At 40.7% G+C, this 19,980-nt stretch overlaps 1 protein-coding gene across 3 annotated transcripts in view; it reads right to left on the bottom strand.

The window, feature by feature from the left end:
• The window catches only part of Mettl24 (methyltransferase like 24), a 143,446-nt gene that overhangs the window by 74,560 nt on the left and 48,906 nt on the right, over window positions 1-19,980 (bottom strand). For all 3 annotated transcript variants that reach the window (XM_074076941.1, XM_074076959.1, XM_074076952.1), the window contains exon 4: window positions 10,950-11,178. In XM_074076941.1, the coding sequence (XP_073933042.1) occupies window positions 10,950-11,178 (229 nt within the window). The remainder of the gene's footprint in view (window positions 1-10,949; window positions 11,179-19,980) is intronic.

The following is a 19,980-nucleotide window of genomic DNA, read 5'->3' as shown; positions in this document are numbered from 1 at the left end:
TTTTGTTTTCCCAGTTCCAGGGATTGAACCTAGAGCCGACACACACTAGGCAAGCCCTCTATCACTAAGCTACATCCCCAGACCAACTTCTCTAGTTTTGAAAAAAAAAAAAATTCTACTGGCAATTTTGATCATGTTAAAGAATAGATTAGCAATAACAAAGATCAAATCATTGTGATGGCTGAATCTATCTAAGAAAGGAGACTTGAATCCTTTAAAATTCTTGAGCGGTTAAAGTCTTCTCCTTGTAGATCTTATACATGTCTTGTTAAGCTTATCTTCAGCTGTAGCATTGTAAATGCTGTCTTTTCTCCCTTGTCATATTCTAACTCTGGGCTTCCAAGTCCTTTAAAAATGATACATCTGCAAATCATAATAAAAATTTGACCTCCTTCTTCCTACTTTTTACACCTAAATTTCTTTTTCTTTTCTAATTGTATTAGATATAATCTTAAGAACTATGTTAAATAACAATGGTGATTATACCCTGTCGATTCCAGTTACTCGACCTTCTTGAAAATGTCAACATTCTAGAAATGGAAAAGCAGATTAGTGGCTACTGGACATAGGGAAGGAGGGAGGGAGACGAGGGAAGGCGTGGTTGTAAAAGGTGGAGCACGATCCTTGTGGTGCTAGTGAGGCGAGCTAGACTTAGGGAAAGTTCAGACTCTTAGAACATACATGACTTGATGTTGTATTTCAGGTTGAACATTCGCCTCTCTGAGCCTTCTTTTCAATTGCAAACGTGTGTAGATTATTAACACTCTCGCTAGGCCACCCTCTCCTGCCCCAGGGACACCCATGCCCCTCCCCACTCGTTGATTATTGGTTGGGAATCACAAAGTTTTTCCTTTCCTGTAGGTTAGCATAAGTTTTAAAAGCACCTGGAAAAGAGAAACACTCTGTGCTTCCAGCTTCCACCTGGTCCCACCATGACCCCTTTTGTATTTCCCTTCCCTAACTTTCAATAAACTGCAATTACACCCACGTGTTCTGCCATGGATTCTTCCACATGGAACACAACAGATTTGGAACTCTTCTGATCACAGAGTATACTATCCGAGCTAAGTCAATGTCAAAAGCCGGTTGTGATTTCATGTTACAGGTTTGCCATTGCAGAAACTAGGTAAAAGGGTATGTGGAATCTCTGTGTTATTTCTTAAAACTGCATGGGAACCTAGAAGTATCATAAAATGTTTATCTTTTGTTTTTTCTTTGTTTCACTTGGTTTTTGTGGTACTGGGGTTTGAACTCAAGGTCTCACACTTGCCAGGTAGGCTCTCTACTACTTGAGCCACTCTGCCAGCCCTTTTTGTGCTGGATATTTTTGAGATAGGGAGGGTCTTGCTTTTTTGGCCCCAGCTGACCTGGAACCTCAGGCCTCCTGATCTCTGCTCCTGAATAGCTAGGATATCAGGTGTGAGCAACTGGTGTCCACTGAGGCTTCCCCCCGAATTTGCAGAGATAACTGAGAAGAGAGAACATGGCAAAATAGTAATAACCAGTGAGTCTTAGTGAAAAATACACATGAAAGTTCATGACATTGTAGCAACTTTTGAATTTGTTCTTTTCAAAATAAAATGTAAAACTCCAGTTATAATATTGTGGGGGAATACTTGTGTTTAGGAAAAATACGAGAATAAACAATTTAATATGTTGCTTAAACCTTTCAGAGTTAATTATATACACTTAAAATTTAAGAATTGGGAGTTGGGGATGTAGCTCAATGGTAAAGCTTAGCATGTTGCAAGGCCCTGGGTTCAATCCCCACCACTGCAAAAAGGAAAAAAAATTAAGACTAATCATGAAGCATAAAAATTATAAGCTTTGCGGGGCACTGGTGGCTCACGCCTGTAATCCTAGCCACTTGGGAGGCAGAGATAAGGAGGATCACGGTTCGAAGCCAGCCGGGGCAAATAGTTCGTGAAACCCTATCTCAAAAATACTCATCACAAAAAAAGAGCAGGTGGAGTGGCTCAAGGTGTAGGCCCTGAGTTCAAACCCCAGTGCTGAAAAAAAAAAATTACAAGCATTGACAAGAAGAGAAAAAAGTACAGAAAACTAGAAATGCAATTTCAAAGAGTCTAAATTGGTCCAAAAGCACAAATAATCACAATAAATATAAATATAAATGAATTAAACACACCCATTTAAAGATTATCTGGTTCAATTTTAAAACATAATCCGGACATATACTGAGTATGCTGCCTTTGTAAACTTGGCATAAACTGAAGCTGAAGGAAAATAAAAGAATCCAGAATGGTATTGTTAGGAATTAGCTTGATCTCAGGCAGTTAGGAGTGGGAACTATAAAGAGGCAATTAAAGTCAGCAAGTGCATTATCTAATAGCAGTGAGATTCTAATAAAGGTTATTAGGAAAGGTATACAGAATGAGGACGGGTCGCCTCAAGGGAAAGAAGGACGGGTTAGGCTTTTAGGTTGGAATGTTTATTAAAGAAGTTTTAGCTGTGGGTTTCTTTGGCCCCTTGGATGACTTCCTAGATTTGGATCATTGTCTTGTTAAATGAGAGAGAGTGTCTGTTTGAAATTCCTAACCTCTGCTCTATACAGCTCCTAGGTTTAGGTCATTATTTTGTTAAATACACCTGAGTAAACTCCCAGCTGTGATGTTTAAGATATAAATTACTCTTAAGTAAAGAATGGATTAAGCTTTAAGTGAGTAACTAACTTCAAAGCGGGCTCAGGACCAGGAGAGAGCTAAAGACAGTTAAATTTTAAAGACAGGGGAAACGGGAAAAACAGTGCACCAAAACCATAAAAGGAAAAACAACCAGATGCCCACCTATCAGAAAGCTGTAACCAGAGACTTGCAAGGTCTGCCCCAAATGTGTGCCCCTCAAAAAACAAGATAAAAACTTTTATATACATAGCTGCCATAGCTCAGTCTTTCTGGGCCCCTCCTGTGCCCTGGGAGGGCACCCTCTCTTGGGACACCCCCTCCCAACTCTGGGGTCTCTTGTCTCCCACTTTACACTTTTCTATCTCAGTAAACTCTCTGGCTTTACTCGCTCTTATAGTCCGTGAAGTTCATTCTTCGGCTTCATGAGTTGTACAAGAGGCTGGAACTCTAACACTCCCTCTGGCTGAACACCTAAAGCTGCAAGGTTGAGTGGAGGCTCTTGGGCCTACACAAATCTCCCATTTCAATATTTCATATAAATACTTATCAAAAGAAAGCTGGTGTTTGCAGAACTAATGGCAAACAGATAGAACTTATGGCAAAAAAAAAAAAGATGTCTAGGAATAAAAAGTGACGCATGCATATGGTCAGATTACTTTCTAAAACAGTACATCAATTTCCATCCCCGGCAGCAACCTCCTGAGTCTTATTCCCAACAAGTACTGCAACACAGGGCAGTATCAATAACTTGTTGGTATTTGCCAATTTGATAAGCCAAAGGAGATGGATCTCTTTTCAGAGTTTAATCTCAAAGCACACAGTCTCTCAAACACAGCAGAACCACACAACAAAACTGATGTTTGGAATCAATGTCAGACTCCCAGCGCAGGGAGCTGTCATCCTGTTAGGTTGCAAGGGGACACTGAACCATAGTGGTAGTGACCTCAAGCAAATGGTAGAAAGCCCAATTCCCTGGGGCCATCTGGCCAGCGAGCCCCAGTCCCTGGAGTCCACAACTGCTCATGTGGGACAGATTCAATTAATTTCCATACGGCACAATCACCAGTGAAGTTGTTCAGTGCCCCAAGGCAGCAAGCAATAATAATTCTCTTACAACCACATCTGAAGAACCAATTGCCCTTCGGCTTCACACAAAGCTTTCATTAAAAACTCTTGACTAGAATTAGATACAATTAGCAATTTCCAGAGAAATCACTGAGATATAGTCCCTGAAAATAAACAAAAGAGAAAAGACAATATTTCCTATAAAATGTAGTAAAAGGTTACTGAAATTATTGGTAACAATACTTTGAATTAACTGAAAACAAGTGTTCTTGGATGGAATTCTCAAAACAAGACACAATTTAGGCAACATTAGTGTCCTCATTTTACTGACAATCAGCAAGAGTGTCAGAGAGGTTAAATGACTTCTCGATTGCCAAATGCTAACAAGTGGACTCACATTTCAAATCTAGATGACTGGGTTATTGGAGGTAAACTCTCCAGAGGCCCTGCTACTCCTGTCACCAGCGATGCTTGAGTGACGGTTAAGACTGAGAGCAGATCAGGAGACACCAACCCTCCCTTAGGGCACTGGATAGGGATTAAGCTTCCTTACTCCCTGGAACTCATTGTAACTCATGTTAGATTTTTGCTGTAAGCACACCTTGATGTTTTCAGTTGTTTTTTTAATTTTTATTTGGTTTTTCCTTTTTTATATGGCCAAAGCAGTCAGATGTGAGCAGTTCGGCTGCTTAGTGACAGCTGTCAGATGCCTCCCTGGGGTCTGGCCACGGCAGCACTTGCCCAGGAGCAGGACCAGGTGACACCCCAGGACTAGAAGAGAAGGAGGCCAGATGGGAACCATTCTATTGTCGCTGCTATTCCCAAGTGTGGTGGGGCTGGGAAGATCCGTCAGGGTGCACCATCTGCAACTTCAGCCCTGCCATTTTTCTGGGAAACCACAGGAGCTGTCAATCAAGCAGCTCTTCTTCCTGACTCCTCCAGCTGTCATCATGACAGCCGTGACTGCTGTCACCATCTCAGGGCTATTCGGGAAAGCTCCTACCCAACTGAAGACTCAGGAGGAGACTTCATTCTAGCCATGGAAACCACTTGTTTTTGTCATGGCTTCTCCAATGGTTTTTGCTTCAGGAGACTTTGCTTCAGTCATGCTCATTCCTGGCATGGATCTGGAAGACTTTGTTTTGGCCATGATCACTTCATGCCTCTGGCATGATCACCCTGCCTCTGGCTGCTCCAGATGTCCCACTCAATCAGGTTGGGGAAGAGAGCTTCTCCTGTCCATGACAGTTGGCACATCGGGCCCAGCATGGCCTGCACAGACTGCATGACCAGGCAAAAGAGAAAAGAGCTGTGTGCATGTGTGACTGACTGTGAAAGCAGTCCTCCTCTCTCCTGGGGCACTCCAGGAGACCTTTTCTTGTGCACCATCCCCTGTGTTGCGACATAAGCCCCAGTACAACCTCCTCAGACTGGCTTTATTGCCTCCTCGTGGTCTTTATCATGGAGTCAGTGGACTGAGCTGGTGACATGAAAAGCAGATAACTCCCAGGGATGCCAGCTCTGGTCACAAGCAGCAGTAGCTAGCAGATGGCTGAAGAGCTCCAGAGAGTAGCGAGGAGCAGAGTCTAGGGACAGCTGAGACTGAGAAGGACTTTGGAGGTACTGTAGAGATGAGACACTGAGGATCTGAGATTCCACAGACTGCAGAGGGCAAAGGGCTGTGAAGAGCTGAGACTGTGCAAGGGGAGAGACTGCAGAGAGCTGAGGCTGTGGAAAAGCCCATGCCTCCAGCTGCTGGAGGGTCGCAGAAAGGTGTGGAGAGTTACTAGCTCTGGAAGCTGGGGAACAACCCTGAGCAGTTACATTAAGAGCTAAGGACCACAGGTACCTAAATCCAGAGCTAAGAATGGGGAGTCCCAATACCCTAAGCTCAGAGATACTGATACTAAGGGAGCAGGTCTTTGCTGACTGGTAACAGTAATCATCATAATTTCCCATTAACAAGTCTAGATCATTTAGGAAGCAATAAGCATGTAAAAGCTCTAAGTATGGTGACATATCATGCTACTTGGGAGGCAGAGACAATGGATCATAGTTTGAGGCCAGTGCAGGCAAAAGAAAGACTCCACCTCAAAAACAAGCTGGGCATGGTAATGCATGCCTGCTCTCCTAGCTACTCAGGAGGCAGAGGTAGGAGGATGGTGGCTTGAGACCAGCCCAGGGGAAGTTTACAGAAGATCTTCTCTGAAAAGCAAACCAAAAACAAAAGGACTGGGGTGTGCTCAAAGTGATAGAGTGCTTGCCTAGCAAATACAAAGCCATGAGTTCAATTCTCAAAATCCCCACCCTCCCAAAAAAGAGTTTTGGTGGGGGAAGGCATACAATATAATTAATATGAGCAGAAACTTCAGGTTCGTGCCTTATACATTCTGGAAAAAACTCATCTGCTTAGTTAACAGTGAAGATTAAACAATCATTCCCAGTAATCCTAGATCTAGGAGATGTTCTTATCTCCTGGTAGACTGGGCTTCCGGTCCAAATGGTTTTACTGATGGGAATCCTTGATGTTCTAGAAAAGTGTTTTGATTTATAATTTGAAGTTAAAATTAGTGAAGAGTTTCTAAAGCAGTCCAAAGCCATATGCATCTTTCTATCACGGTCTCAGAATCCTGCTCTCATTTTGCCCAAAACCTTTTGCTTGAGTGGCTGGAATCTAGGTTTGGATTCAGAGAAGAAGAAGAAGAAGAAAAATAACAGTCTAACATAGAGCATTATTTCGCTCAGCCTCTAGCCTGCTCCTGGGGAGATTTCCACCTCAGTCACTTATTTTTAATTGTCCCAGAAACCCCTACTCCTCTGCTAGGGTGAGACCTTCTATCTAAATTGGGGGGGGTGCAGTTCCTTTTACCCCCAGGGGAGTACTTTTGCCCCTGATATAGGAACAAGTAGACACCATGGTGTGGACGGATGGACATACTGTGGGATGGGCACAAATGGCGATCCCAGTCCTAATTCATCTCAAGGACCCCTCTTGGTTTCCCCATTAAAAACAATATCCTTTTAGACTGGAAGTTAAGGAGGGGCTAATTCCCATAATCAAAGACTTAAAGAGACAGGGACTGCTAATAGAGTGCTCCAGCCCATATAATACTCCTACGCTCAGTGTCAGGAAGGCACTAACAAATGGAAGCTAGTCCAGGATCTCCACCTGATCAATGAAGCAGTAGTGCCTCTCCGCCCTGTAGTTCCAAATCCTTATATGCTTCTAGCCCAAATACCCCCAGGGACTGCTTACCACTCTGTCCTGGACTTAAAGGATGCCTTCTTTTGCATTCCCTTACACTCTAAAAGTGAGCCTATCTTTGCCTTTGGGGACACAAAAGGCTGGACAGGTCACCTGGACTGTCCTCCTCCAGGGATTCAGAGATAGCCCCCATCTCTTTGGGTTAGCCCTAACCCAAGACCTGGCAGGGTGGCAATATCCACAGAGGAGGAGGTCATTTCACAAACCCCTGAATCCTTACTAAACTTCCTAGCAAATAGAGGTTATAAAATCGCTAAAGAAAAAGCCCAGTTGTGTCAGTCTAGGGTTACATATTTAGGTCTTGTAATGGAAAAAGAAATGAGGGCTCTAGGAGAAGATAGGATCCCTTCAAACATGATGTTTCCTCTACCTAAGACTCTAGAAGGATTGAGAGCCTTTTTTGGGGTGACAGGATACTGTAGAATTTGGATCCTGGGATATGCAGACCTAGCCAAGCCCTTATATCAGATCCCTAAGGAAGCACAGAAGGATCCCCAGCCTTTCATCAAATGGGAAGACAAGTCAGAAAATGCATTCCACCAGCTTAAAAAAGCCCTTATGACAGCTGCAGCTGTCATATGTCTATGAAAAGGGAGGACTGGCCTTGAGAGTGGTGACTCAGCTCCAGGGCATCACTCCCCAGCCAGTGGGCTACTTAAGTAAAGAATTAGATCAGGTAGCCAAGGATGGCCAGGATGTATCTGAGCAGTCGCTGCAGTTAGCCATCTAGTGCCTGAAGCCTAAAAACTTGTCCTAAACCGGCCCCTGACAGTTCACATCCCATACGACCTAAGGGAAATTTTAAACTCAAAAGAGAGGTTACTCTAATAGTTTTAGGAATAACAGCATTGATTGCAACCCTATTTGGAATAAGCTATGGGGTGATTGCCAATCATGTAATTGCAAAAAACCTAACCAAAGTGGTAGAGGACACCTCAGACCAGGTAGGCCTTGCCATTAAGGACATGCAAAGGTCTTTGTCATTGCTTGTCTGTGTGGTCATGGACACTGCCTGGCCCTAGATTTTCTTTTGGCTAAACAAGGAGGGGTATGTGCCATCGCCAATACTTTCTGTTCCACATATATAAACACTTGAGGCATTGTAGAGGAACATACAGACTACATTCTCCAACAGGCTAGAACAGTCCGTCAAAACTCAGATATCCACATAAGTATGGGATCAAATAAAATCCTGGCTCCCCTCCAGGACATGGTTTCTACCCTTTCTGGGGCCTATAGTTGCCATTATTCTCTTACTTGTATTTGGGCCTTGCATTTTAAACTTACTTATCAGGTTTGTTTCCTTTCGCCTAGAATCCATCAAACTACAGATGCCCCGATAGAGATGAAAACAACCTACTATCTCCATCCCCTCAATAATCCCTCTTGTGGTCAGCCCTGATGCTGCAGGCCCCTCCATCGCCCCCTGTCATCAGGAAGCAGTCACTATTCCTAACAGCAGTTAGGGCAGATCATTGAGAGGGGGGACTTGAAGGGTGGACTGCAGAAGGTCCATGTGTTCCCAAAAGGTGATAATTAGCCAGGGAGATATGTCTTCTTCCCAGGAAATCTGTTTGCACCAGAGAGACACCTCTACCCTCGGGCAATTAAAAAAACAAGCTATAAAACCCAATTTCCAACCTGACCCATGGGACCACCAGTTTCCAGGTCCCTCTGCCTGCCCCCATGCAGCCTTTCCTTTATTTTCTCCACAAATAAAATCTTTCTGACCTTTGCTGCTCAAGTCTGCCTTTGCTTTCTATCTAAGAGCAGAGCAAGGACCCTCACCACCCGAAAATTCCTGTGTATCATCTGGGCATCAAAACTATATAAAGCATTTTAAAGTCATGCAGGAAAAAAACCTAAGACAATCACTGGGTTCTATTGTCACTTTCAGGATCAATAGTAAGTAAAGAAGGCAAGGCAAAAGCACTGAGATTTTTTGATGTTTTGTTCTATTTGCCCCTCTGCCACAATCACACCCTATTTACCAATGTCTGTGTACATGCAGAAAAATGCAAACAGACCATGCTTGCCATGGACCCCTAAACAAGGTTCCCTCTTATCTGGCACTGCATAGCCCCTGGAAGCATGTTCCTAACACAAGCAATCACTCACCCATGGGTTTAGTTTTTGTTTGAAAGCATTCACTCCAAAAACCTGTATAAAATATCAGTATCTTTAAAATTCTCCAACAAGGGATTTTTTTTTAACAGCAAATGTATACCAGCAATTCTGAGCCAGATCACTTTCACTGTTATTAATGTTTTAATAAAAATAAATAGCCTCAGGAACATAAGCTATCCTTTAAATCTTGTCTCCTTTTTTGGTGTCACTGTAAATACTTCTGCTGTCTCAGGGCAGTGCTGAGAAAAGCTTTCTGCATTGTCCTCAGCATAAAAGTTTGTCCCTTGAAGCTCCCAGGAAGCTAAACAAACACAATTCAGGTATGTACCTTGTTATTCCAAAACATATCATCTATAGGAAATATGGTTACATAAATTATAGCCACACTTTGCTTTTTCAAAGTCTCATTTTATCTTCACTTTCAGAAAATCTTTTGCTAAAATATTCTCAAAACATGCAAAATGGCATTGAATTTCACCTCTTTTCCCCACCCAGTCTCTTCTTGAAAGAATGACGGTGGAGAGGGCCAGGAAATAAGATGCATGAAGGAGGCACAGGGAGATGTATTACTAAGCACAAAGAATAAGTATTTGCTCTTTGAATGACATATTAGAGAATCAGGCTTTGTAATCTGCAGCTGTAAAAAATAGATCTACAGCGGTAACAAGTGGCAAAAATATAAAAATATAGAATTCTTAAAAATGCCCATGCTTCTTCCTACATTTACTGAAAAATTAATAGCATATGACAAAGAGTACTCTTCTGAGATTTTGCCAAAAAAATTCTATTTAGGTTCCATTAAGGTTCCTCACTATTAAGTGCTAGTTACTCTTAGTGGCAGAGCAAAATACAAATCAATAGTCAATTGCAAGTCTTTGAAGTTGTTCTTGAAGATTTGGCTGTGTAATTAAAGGGAGTTTTAAAAAAGAAGAAGAGGGAGAGGAGAAAACAATGCAGGAGAAAAGCCTTTTTATTAAAGATCAAGAAGCCACCTCAAATTTAAAGTTAAGTCCCATACACCTTGTCTCTCAGATGGCCTTCCATTCTGAAACATTCTAAGTTACATGGCGCCTCTGGCAGGGAACCACAGGCAAAGACAGGCCAAACCTAAGAACAGTTGGAAACCAAATCAAGACAACTGCACTCAGAACTTTTTTAGCATCAGCCTACAGAATGTAATTAATTTGGGTAGATTATGCTAAAAATTACTTTCCAGGAAAATAGTTCAAAGAACAAGCTTTTTTTTTGCTATCTATTCTCAATGAAATATTTGTAGAGATTTGCTATATTTTGATATATAAATTGCAACACACATAATGTCCATTCAATTTTATAAAATAAATTTTAATCAAAGTCACACATATTTTCTGGACTTTAAGAGCCTAGAGTGCAAAACAACGAGAATCATTACGATGGTGAGAAATATTCTACATAAGTGTACCCTACCAGACATAAACCTGGCTCTAATTATTACTATTTTTTTATATCTGTGGCTGACATAAACAGTTTGCCTTTTCTGGAAATTTGATATCAATTCCTAAACAGAAGTGGTAAAGTTCCAATTTGTGCAAGAAGTTTTCTTAGTCTTCTTGTCCATTCTTGGCCAAGATCTTAACTTAACTCAACAGCAAGTGAAAATCTTCAAATCCAGGTAAACATCTCTATCCTTGCCAGAACCAAAACTTTCTATCTATAGAGTTGACTGTGAAAGTAATGGTGGGTGATCAGTAAAATTAAAACTGGGTCTTCAACTTTCCAATGTCAATGTTGTCATCCTTGGTTTTCAGTTTTTAAAAAGCTGATGGCCTCATTTACTTTATTTAATGATGAAATTGAATGGAAAGTCTCACCTTGTGGTGCCCAAATTCATTCAAAATGCTTCCCAGTTTTCTGGTGTTGCTATGTGGTTTTAGGGCAGCGACAGCTGGATGGGGATCACGCCAATCAATGGACAAGCGGTGATGCCAGAGGCGCTGACTCTCCAGAACGTGAGCTGATTTGACACTAGGATCGAAACGATGCACTTCACAGCCGTCATTGGCCATGCTCACCTCAAAATGGGTGTCATCGCTTCCCAGCCTGCAGGGAAAGAGGAAGAAAATCAGTAACAAAAGATGTAATGAGGCAAAGTGTTAGAAAAAAAATGACAGCCCCAAGGCTGATTTCCTTCCTTCCTTCCTTCCTTCCTACTTTTCTCCCTTCTTTCCTTCCTTCCTTCCTGTGCGTGGTACTAGGGTTTGAACACCGGGCCTTGCACTTATTAGGTAAGCACTCTACTACTTGAGCCATGCCTCCAGTCCAGGCCCATTTTCTTAATTATGTCAAGCCTCCTCTTGTTTAAATACATGACTAATGCACACATTCAATGAACTTTCTTTCACACACACAAAAAGCATTACAGCTCAAAGCCTCTGGGCAAAAGAGAGAAAAATTATCTGTTAAACACAGACCAGAAAAATCCTACATTCAAACATATAGAAGCACCTGGGAATGATTTTTAAAGACATAAATCACAGAAGCAATGAGACAAATATGAATATCCACTAGTCTTAAGAGGTTTTCTCTGAAAATGCCAAAAATATAAGCCTTAGGATTAGTTCCCTTAAGGAGAGATGCTTTCTACTAATGAGCTAATTTGTCTCCGTTCTAATGGCCACCGTGCTGTGCATGAAATTTGACTTACAGACGACAGCTGTTTTCTTCAAAATGGAGTGTGTTTTAGAATAGTTCAGTTAAAGAAAAAAGGCAAATGTGCATGGTAGAACCATGTGGGAGCAAGCGTGGATAGAAATTACAGTGGTCTTAACTGTGACACAGAAACAAGGGAACAGGACCTCTTAGGTAGAGTGAAGGCAGAGGACCTTGTACATGGGTCTACTTAATTAGGAACCCAAGAAGGAAAAGAGGTTCTTCACCTAAATTCACATCAATAAGGGAAGAATTTATTAATTAATTATACTTAAGCACCCAGAAGGTAGTACACCATTGTGGACAATTCATACACTTTCAAATATTGACTTTACTCAAAAATATTTTTTTATTTAATGATGTAAGAATTATAACTTTGATTAAAGCACCAATTAGAATAAAAGGCATGAAATTAACCAAGAAAGTGATTTTTTTAAAATGATGATTATGGCTTCTTTGCCCTAAATTCTATGACTGTATATGCTTTAGGATACCAAAATCCCACAAAATATCTATAATGCATGGCCAAACCTGAGCCCAGTGCAGAAACTCTTTATTCCCTTAGACTACAATTTCAGACTATTGCATAATTTATAAGTACACAAGTACAGTAGATAACAATTATTTAGCAGGTTTTAGTTAACTGAAATAGGTGTCAGCACATACATCCTCCACCTGGCCCTTCTCAGTAGCCTTATTTGCCTCATCTTATCGTGCACTATTCCTTTCTTCTCTGGACTCTGTGACATGTCAGTGAACCATCTCATATCTTAGTACAGCTTCTTTGACCCTCCATGGCTAGAGCAGGATTCAACACTCCTCTCAAATACTCCCATTTCTTCTATCTAAGATGCCCTGTTGCCTTTGGAATCAGACAAGGGTCATAGGTTGGACCACTGTAATTTCTACTCAAATTTTCCATTTTCTAATCTGGTATGACAAACTGACTTGTTGGCCCTAATTCCTCATCCTTCCTTCACTCACTACTGCCGTGCTCCTCAAGGGGGAGTGTCCTTTCTGCCTCTTGATTATGTGGCTTGGACATACGACTTTCTTTAGGGAATGAAGTGACACTGTGCTAGTCCTGATCTTAGCCTTGGAGTCCTTCTGTTCACTCTCTTCCACCACAGCACAATAAAAATGTGCCCTGGATAGATTGCTGGAAAATTAGAACTATGAGGACAGAGGCAACCTCAGGCAGTCTACCAGCCTTCCATAAAAACCAGAACTGCACTTAGCCATCCTATCTTGAAATAAGGCCTCCCAGATGAGCCCAACTTGGATCAACTACACCCCAACGGACCTGCAGACATGTAAGCAATAATAAATAACAGTGTTTTGTTTTGTTTTGGCAGTACCAGAGTTTGAACTCAGTGCCTTGTGCTTGCTAGGCAGGTGCTGTACCACTTGAGCTAATGCCAGCACAAATAAGTGGTTTTAGGCCACTGAGTTTTAGAGTGATTTGTTACACAGCAAAGCTAACTGTTATACCTGGCATTCAATATAAATCCAAGAATTTTGGTTAACTAAAAAGCAATTTTAGAAGACAGATTTGTTTCCATACACATCAAATGCTGTAGAAGTCACTAATTCCAATATTCTTCATTTTGTTAAATTTGTTGAAACTTAAGCAAAGCAGTGTGATCATGGGTTATACAGTAGAAAAGGGTAGTTTTGTAGCTTACTCAGAGAACTTATGTCAAAAAAGGTACTCATTAAATATAATTTGTATGTAAGCCTTCTAGTATAAAAGTATGCATATTTTCTTCATCTTTGAATTTTCAGAATCTTTTCAAGAAACTCACACACATATGTATATATTTTAATCAAGACCTTTAAAAACACTTAAGAATTAAATTAGCCACATACTGTTCTAAAACTTTTTTTTGTAAGGCACTTTATCACATATTGATATGTTTCCAATTTAAACTTAGTTTCTGGGTTCGTTTTTGATTTTGTTTTGTTTTGTGTTTTCAGTGCTGCAGATCAACCCCAAAGCCTTGCACATGCTAGGCAAGCACTCTACCACTGAGCTGCACCCTCAGCCATTAAACTAACTTAAAAACTAGTGGATGCACATAGAAAAATTTCAAATGGTAAGAAGTATAGAAAAAGAAAAGTGAAAGTTTTTAGCAATAGACATTTTAGCCACTATTCCTAGAGATTAACATGGCCAGCAGTATTTTGTGTATCTTTCCAAGAATCTTCTACATATGCAAGCATTCTCTATTATAAATTATTCTAAGCACACACATATAAGTAATCATTAAATAGTAGAAAACTATTTTGCATGATATAACAGATAACATGAAATTATTCGTAATTTCTAATTTTTTATTAACATATTACTTTTACTCAACCCACTTAATCTTTTTTAAATTTTATTTTATTATTTTTAAAAATTTATTCATATGTGCGTACATCGTTTGGGCCATTTCTCCCCCCTGCTCCCCACCCCCACCCCCTTCTTCCCCTCGACCCCCCTCACTTCCAGGCAGAATCTGTTCCACACTCTTTTAATCTTTTTTCTTTTCTTTTTATTAGCATATATTAATTGTGCAAAATAATGGATTTCACTAGGGCATTTTCATACCCTTTAATTTTAACAAGAAAATATGTACTATATTGGAAAGTAATAAACCACACTAGTTTAATCAAGGTCTACAATTCTTACTTTCATTATTTGAAAAGGGACTTCTGCAGGCCTAGCTGGAATTAGTCAAGTTTGTGGAATGTATAAAAAGCCAGAGGAAGAATAAATGGAATATACAAAGATATTGTAACACATGGCCCGAAGCAGTAGAACTGGAGTCAAGTCCAATCTGCCCTCTGCATCATAGCAGATGAGCCACAGAACACAGCACTTTGGAAGAAGTATTTCTGATCTCAGTATGAGAAATTGTCAGTTACTGGACAGTAAAACTCCATGAAGAAAAGACTGTGTAGATCTTGCTTATTTCTGAATCCCCCATGCTGAGTGGATGAATGATGACAGATAGACCTACAGAATGCCACCCTAAATGAAGAAAAAATTTAAGTCAGGTCTGAACTTCCCAGAGTATACAGCAATATATCCAAACAGAGCATGTGGGAGGCTACATTTCACTGACTTTTCATGTATATAAACGAATATTTATAGAATACTGTATATGTACAAAGCACTCTACCAGGCATGAGGGACAACTGATAAATTAAACATAGTCCTGGAGCTGAAGAAATTCACAAAGTAGTAGTAATGAAGTATTTAATAGAAATATTTTATTTAATGTTTATTCCATGAAGCAGGAAGTGTAGGTCACATGGCTTCCATCTCAAGGTCTAAGATGACTGCTCCATTTTCCCTTTTTCTATCTGTACTCCAGTCATCAGGAAAGGTGAAAGGGGAAGCAATGGTCACATCCTTTCCTCTTGGGGACACATCCCTTCCTCTCAAATCATGGTGCTCACAGCTAGTCAGATGGCCACTCAGAGCTACAGAAAACACAGCCATCTAGAGGGCGGTCGGTCGTGTGCCCTCCTACTACAACCCAGTTCTGAAACAGTTCAGCAGTTAAGATGCATATTCAAAGGTGCAAGCCTTTGAACTAAGACTGCAACCTCTCACTCTCTGTGGGAGGGAGGTAAAATGTAAAACTCAGGTTATAAATATTATTTTGTATTCATTAATGCTGGAGTTTGAGGTCACAACAAAATTTTCAGCATAGAAGAACCATCAAATCTAGGAGGTACTGAAGACACAAGAAGGGGGAGATTTCTAGGGTAATTTCCAAGGGTAATAGAATAACAAAGCAACCATCTTGGCCTTCCTTGTTTAATACCACTGACAGAAGCAGCCAGGGTCCTTGCCCTGCGTGGGTTGTACACGAAACAACTCAAGGAGGTGCCGTTCACACTATAATGATGACTTTCTAGTAGGAGGCAGTCAGCGTTCTCAAAAGCGGGTGTTTTTTCACAAGCTGTGCAAAGGTGTTCTTTGGACTAGCTGCAGATGGTGTTGGAATCACATGCCCTTTTAAATTACTAGAAGTGAAAGGAATGGATTGTGGTGCTGTGACAGGTCCTTGATTACACGTTTAAAAATACTCTTGAGAACATTAAGGTGAGTGGCTTTTTATGTTCCCTAAGAAATCAGAAACTCAGAGCACAAGGACAGGAAAAGATGCTCAAGATGATTCAACAGTAGGGAAACACAAATCAAAACTATCACGAGATACTACCTCACGTCTACTAGGACGACTATAATTGAAAAGACCAATAATAATAATTGTTGGCAAGGATATGGAGAAGTTGGAAGCCCCAGAGATTACTGGTGGGAATATAAAAAGGTATGTACTCAAGATAAAGGGAAAAATATGTCCACTAAAAAACTTGTACATAAATGTTCATCTAACATTCAGAATAACTGAAAAGTGGAAACAATCCAAATGTGTCAGTCAACTGATAAACAGAATGTGGCCTATCCACATGAACAATGGAATACTACTCAGACATGTAAAGGAATGGAATACTGATATATGTTACAATGGTGGATGAACCCTGAAACACTATGCAAAGTGAGAGAAAACACTCCCAAAAGGCAATCAGTTGTATGATTCTATTTACATGAAATGTCCACAACAGATGAACTGTAGAGACAGAAAACTGAGTTATGCTTGCTTAAGGCTGTGATGCTAAGCAACAGGAAGATGAGGGCTTGAGAGAAATTGGGATTGACTGCTACTAGGGTGCAAGGCTTCTTTTTGGGGAGTGATGAAAATGTTCTAAAAAAAAGCTGGGTGCTGGTGGCTCACACCTGTAATCCTAAATACTCAAGAAGCAGAGACCAGGAGAACTGCGGTTCAAAGACAGCCTGGGCAAGTAGTTCATAAGACCCTCTTGAAAACACCCATCACGAGGGGTGAGGATAGGTAAGACACCTAAAAAACTAGCTAGCATTTGTTGCCCTTAATGCAGAGAAACTAAAGCAGATACCTTAAAGCAACTGAGGCCAATAGGAAAAGGGGACCAGGAACTAGAGAAAAGGTGAGATCAAAAAGAATTAACCTAGAAGGTAACACCCACGCACAGGAAATCAATGTGAGTCAATGCCCTGTATAGCTATCCTTATCTCAACCAGCAAAACCCCTTGTTCCTTCCTGTTATTGCTTATACTCTCTCTACAACAAAATTAGAGATAAGGGCAAAATAGTTTCTGCTGGGTATTGAGGTGGGGGGAGCGGGAGGGGGCGGAGTGGGTGGTAAGGGAGGGGGTGGGGGCAGGGGGGAGAAATGAACCAAGCCTTGTATGCACATATGAATAATAAAAGAAAAATGAAAAAAAAAAAGAAAACACCCATCACAAAAAAAGGGTTGATGGAGTGGCTCAAGGTATAGGCCCTGAGTTCAAGTTTCAGAGCACAAGGACAGGGAAAGATGCTCAAGATGATTCAACAGCAGGGAAACACAAGTCAAAACTATCACGAGATACTACTTCACGTCCACTAGGACAACTATAATTGAAAAATTCTGAGTGCAAAAAGAAAAAAAAAGCTAAAAAAAGTATAAATTAAACCCAGAGCAGATATAGGGCAAGTTTTTAACTCTCATCACCAAGTTTCAGAACCCTAGTCCTCATCCCAGCGGGAGCCAGAAAATCTGGCCAACTGTTAGTGGAAGAGAAATAGGTTTTGCAAAGCATAAGTGACACTTAACAGTGGATTAAAATGTTTTATAATTATTGATTTTTGTTATGTACCTTTGCATGAAATGCCCAGATTTCATCAACATGGTTAATGTTACTCTCAAAAGAGTAAAATAGGGTAAAAATAAAAAGCTTCCTCTCTTAACATATTTTACATTACACGCAGAAATTTTACATTACAAAAACAGTACATGGAGGCAGCACAAACAAGGTATACACATATAAGTAAATGTAAAATGAGAAATAAAAAGAGAAAGAAAATAAAACTACATCTGTGATAGTATAAGGTCATGGAGAGAGAATCAGCAGAAAATATCTCAAAAGGAACCTTGGGGTCCACAATTTTCCGATTCCTCACTCACATATTCCTTCTGTCCAAATGAAACTACAATAAGAGGAAAATATTTGGCTATGGATCTCACTCATTCTTCTTAAAATGTTCACAGCAACCGAAAGTTCCAGATTTTCTGAATAAAATATTGGCTCTGTTGCCTATCCATGTGCCACTTATGAAATCTCTTTCTGAGAGTAGGAAATACTCTGGAGTTAGTAGGTATAGGTAAGAACTTTCTCAATGAAACCCCAGCAGCACAGCAACTAAGAGATAGCATAGATAAATGGGACCTCATAAAACTAAAAGGCTTCTGTTCATCAAAAGAAATGGTCTCTAAACTGAAGAGAACACCCACAGAGTGGGAGAAAATATTTGCCAACTATACATCAGATAAAGGACTGATAACCAGAATATACAGGGAACTTAAAAAACTAAATTCTCCCAAAACTAATGAACCAATAAAGAAATGGGCACGTGAACTAAACAGAACTTTCTCAAAAGAAGAAATTCAAATGGCCAGAAAACACATGAAAAAATGCTCACCATCTCTAGCAATAAAGGAAATGCAAATTAAAACCACGCTAAGATTCCACCTCACCCCTGTTAGAATAGCCATCATCAGCAACACCACCACCAACAGGTGTTGGCGAGGATGCGGGGAAAAAGGAACCCTCTTACACTGTTGGTGGGAATGTAGACTAGTACAACCACTCTGGAAAAAAATTTGGAGGCTACTTAAAAAGCTGGACATCGATCTACCATTTGATCCAGCAATACCACTCTTGGGGATATACCCAAAAGACTGTTACTCCAGAGGCACCTGCACATCCATGTTTATTGCGGCACTATTCACAATAGCCAAGTTATGGAAACAGCCAAGATGCCCCAGCACTGACGAATGGATTAAGAAGATGTGGTATCTATACACAATGGAATTTTATGCAGCCATGAAGAAGAACAAAATGTTACCATTCGCTGGTAAATGGATGGAATTGGAGAACATCATTCTGAGTGAGGTTAGCCTGGCTCAAAAAACCAAAAATCATATGTTCTCCCTCATATGTGGACATTAGATCAAGGGCAAACACAACAAGGGGATTGGACTATGAGCACATGATAAAAGCGAGAGCACACAAGGGAGGGGTGAGGATAGGTAAGACACCTAAAAAACTAGCTAGCATTTGTTGCCCTTAACGCAGAGAAACTAAAGCAGATACCTTAAAGCAACTGAGGCCAATAGGAAAAGGGGAACAGGAACTAGAGAAAAGGTTAGATTAAAAAGAATTAATCTAGAAGGTAACACCCACGCACAGGAAATCAATGTGAGTCAACTCCCTGTATAGCTATCCTTATCTCAACCAGCAAAAACCCTTGTTCCTTCCTATTATTGCTTATACTCTCTCTATAACAAAATTAGAAATAAGGGCAAAATAGTTTTTGCTGGGTATTGGGGGGGGAAGGGAGGGGGTGGAGTGGGTGGTAAGGGAGGGGGTGGGGGCAGGGGGGAGAAATGAACCAAGCCTTGTATGCACATATGAATAATAAAAGAAAAATGAAAAAAAAAAGAAATCTCTTTCTTTCTTATAGTAAGAATTTATGTCTTGAAACCAAATATTACAACCTACCACAACTCGAAAAGAGATGAAGAATGTTTATTGATGTATTATCTCTTCCCAAGTCTTCCCCTCCATACCTGGTTCTTCCCCTAAAATATATTCTTTGACCTGAAAAGGAAAATAGACACTATTTCCCTCTTTATCTACCCTTCACCCCCCTGCCCTCTCTTACCAGCGCCCCAACATCTCCCCTCCACCATCTATGCAGGAAGACTTGCGGGGAAGACCCTACCAGAAGTTGCCAGGTGGGTGATAATTATCCTTGCAGCACACAGCCTCTTTCTATTTCTCTTCTCTTTCCCCTTCTCTGTAATTTTTACCTTTCTGTCCAGTGCCTTCCCCTATCTTCCACCAGTCTATTCAACCCCATTTCAAAACTAAAAAGGCTCTGATTTTAATTTTCATCAGAACATCACAGAGTACACCGTACCAGACAGCACACAGTCTTTTACATCTGCTTTGACTCCTGGTAAAGAAATTTCAGCCATCAGAGAAGTGATACCTGCCCCAGCTGCTGAGATGGTAGAGAGGAGCTGGGACAGCCATTGGCCTTTGTTTTCTGG

This window comes from Castor canadensis, chromosome 1, assembly GCF_047511655.1.
Source record: "Castor canadensis chromosome 1, mCasCan1.hap1v2, whole genome shotgun sequence".
Classification (NCBI taxonomy): Eukaryota; Metazoa; Chordata; class Mammalia; order Rodentia; family Castoridae; genus Castor; species Castor canadensis.
The sequence above is the reverse complement of the archived record's forward strand: the minus strand, read 5'-3'. Positions and strand labels throughout refer to the sequence as shown.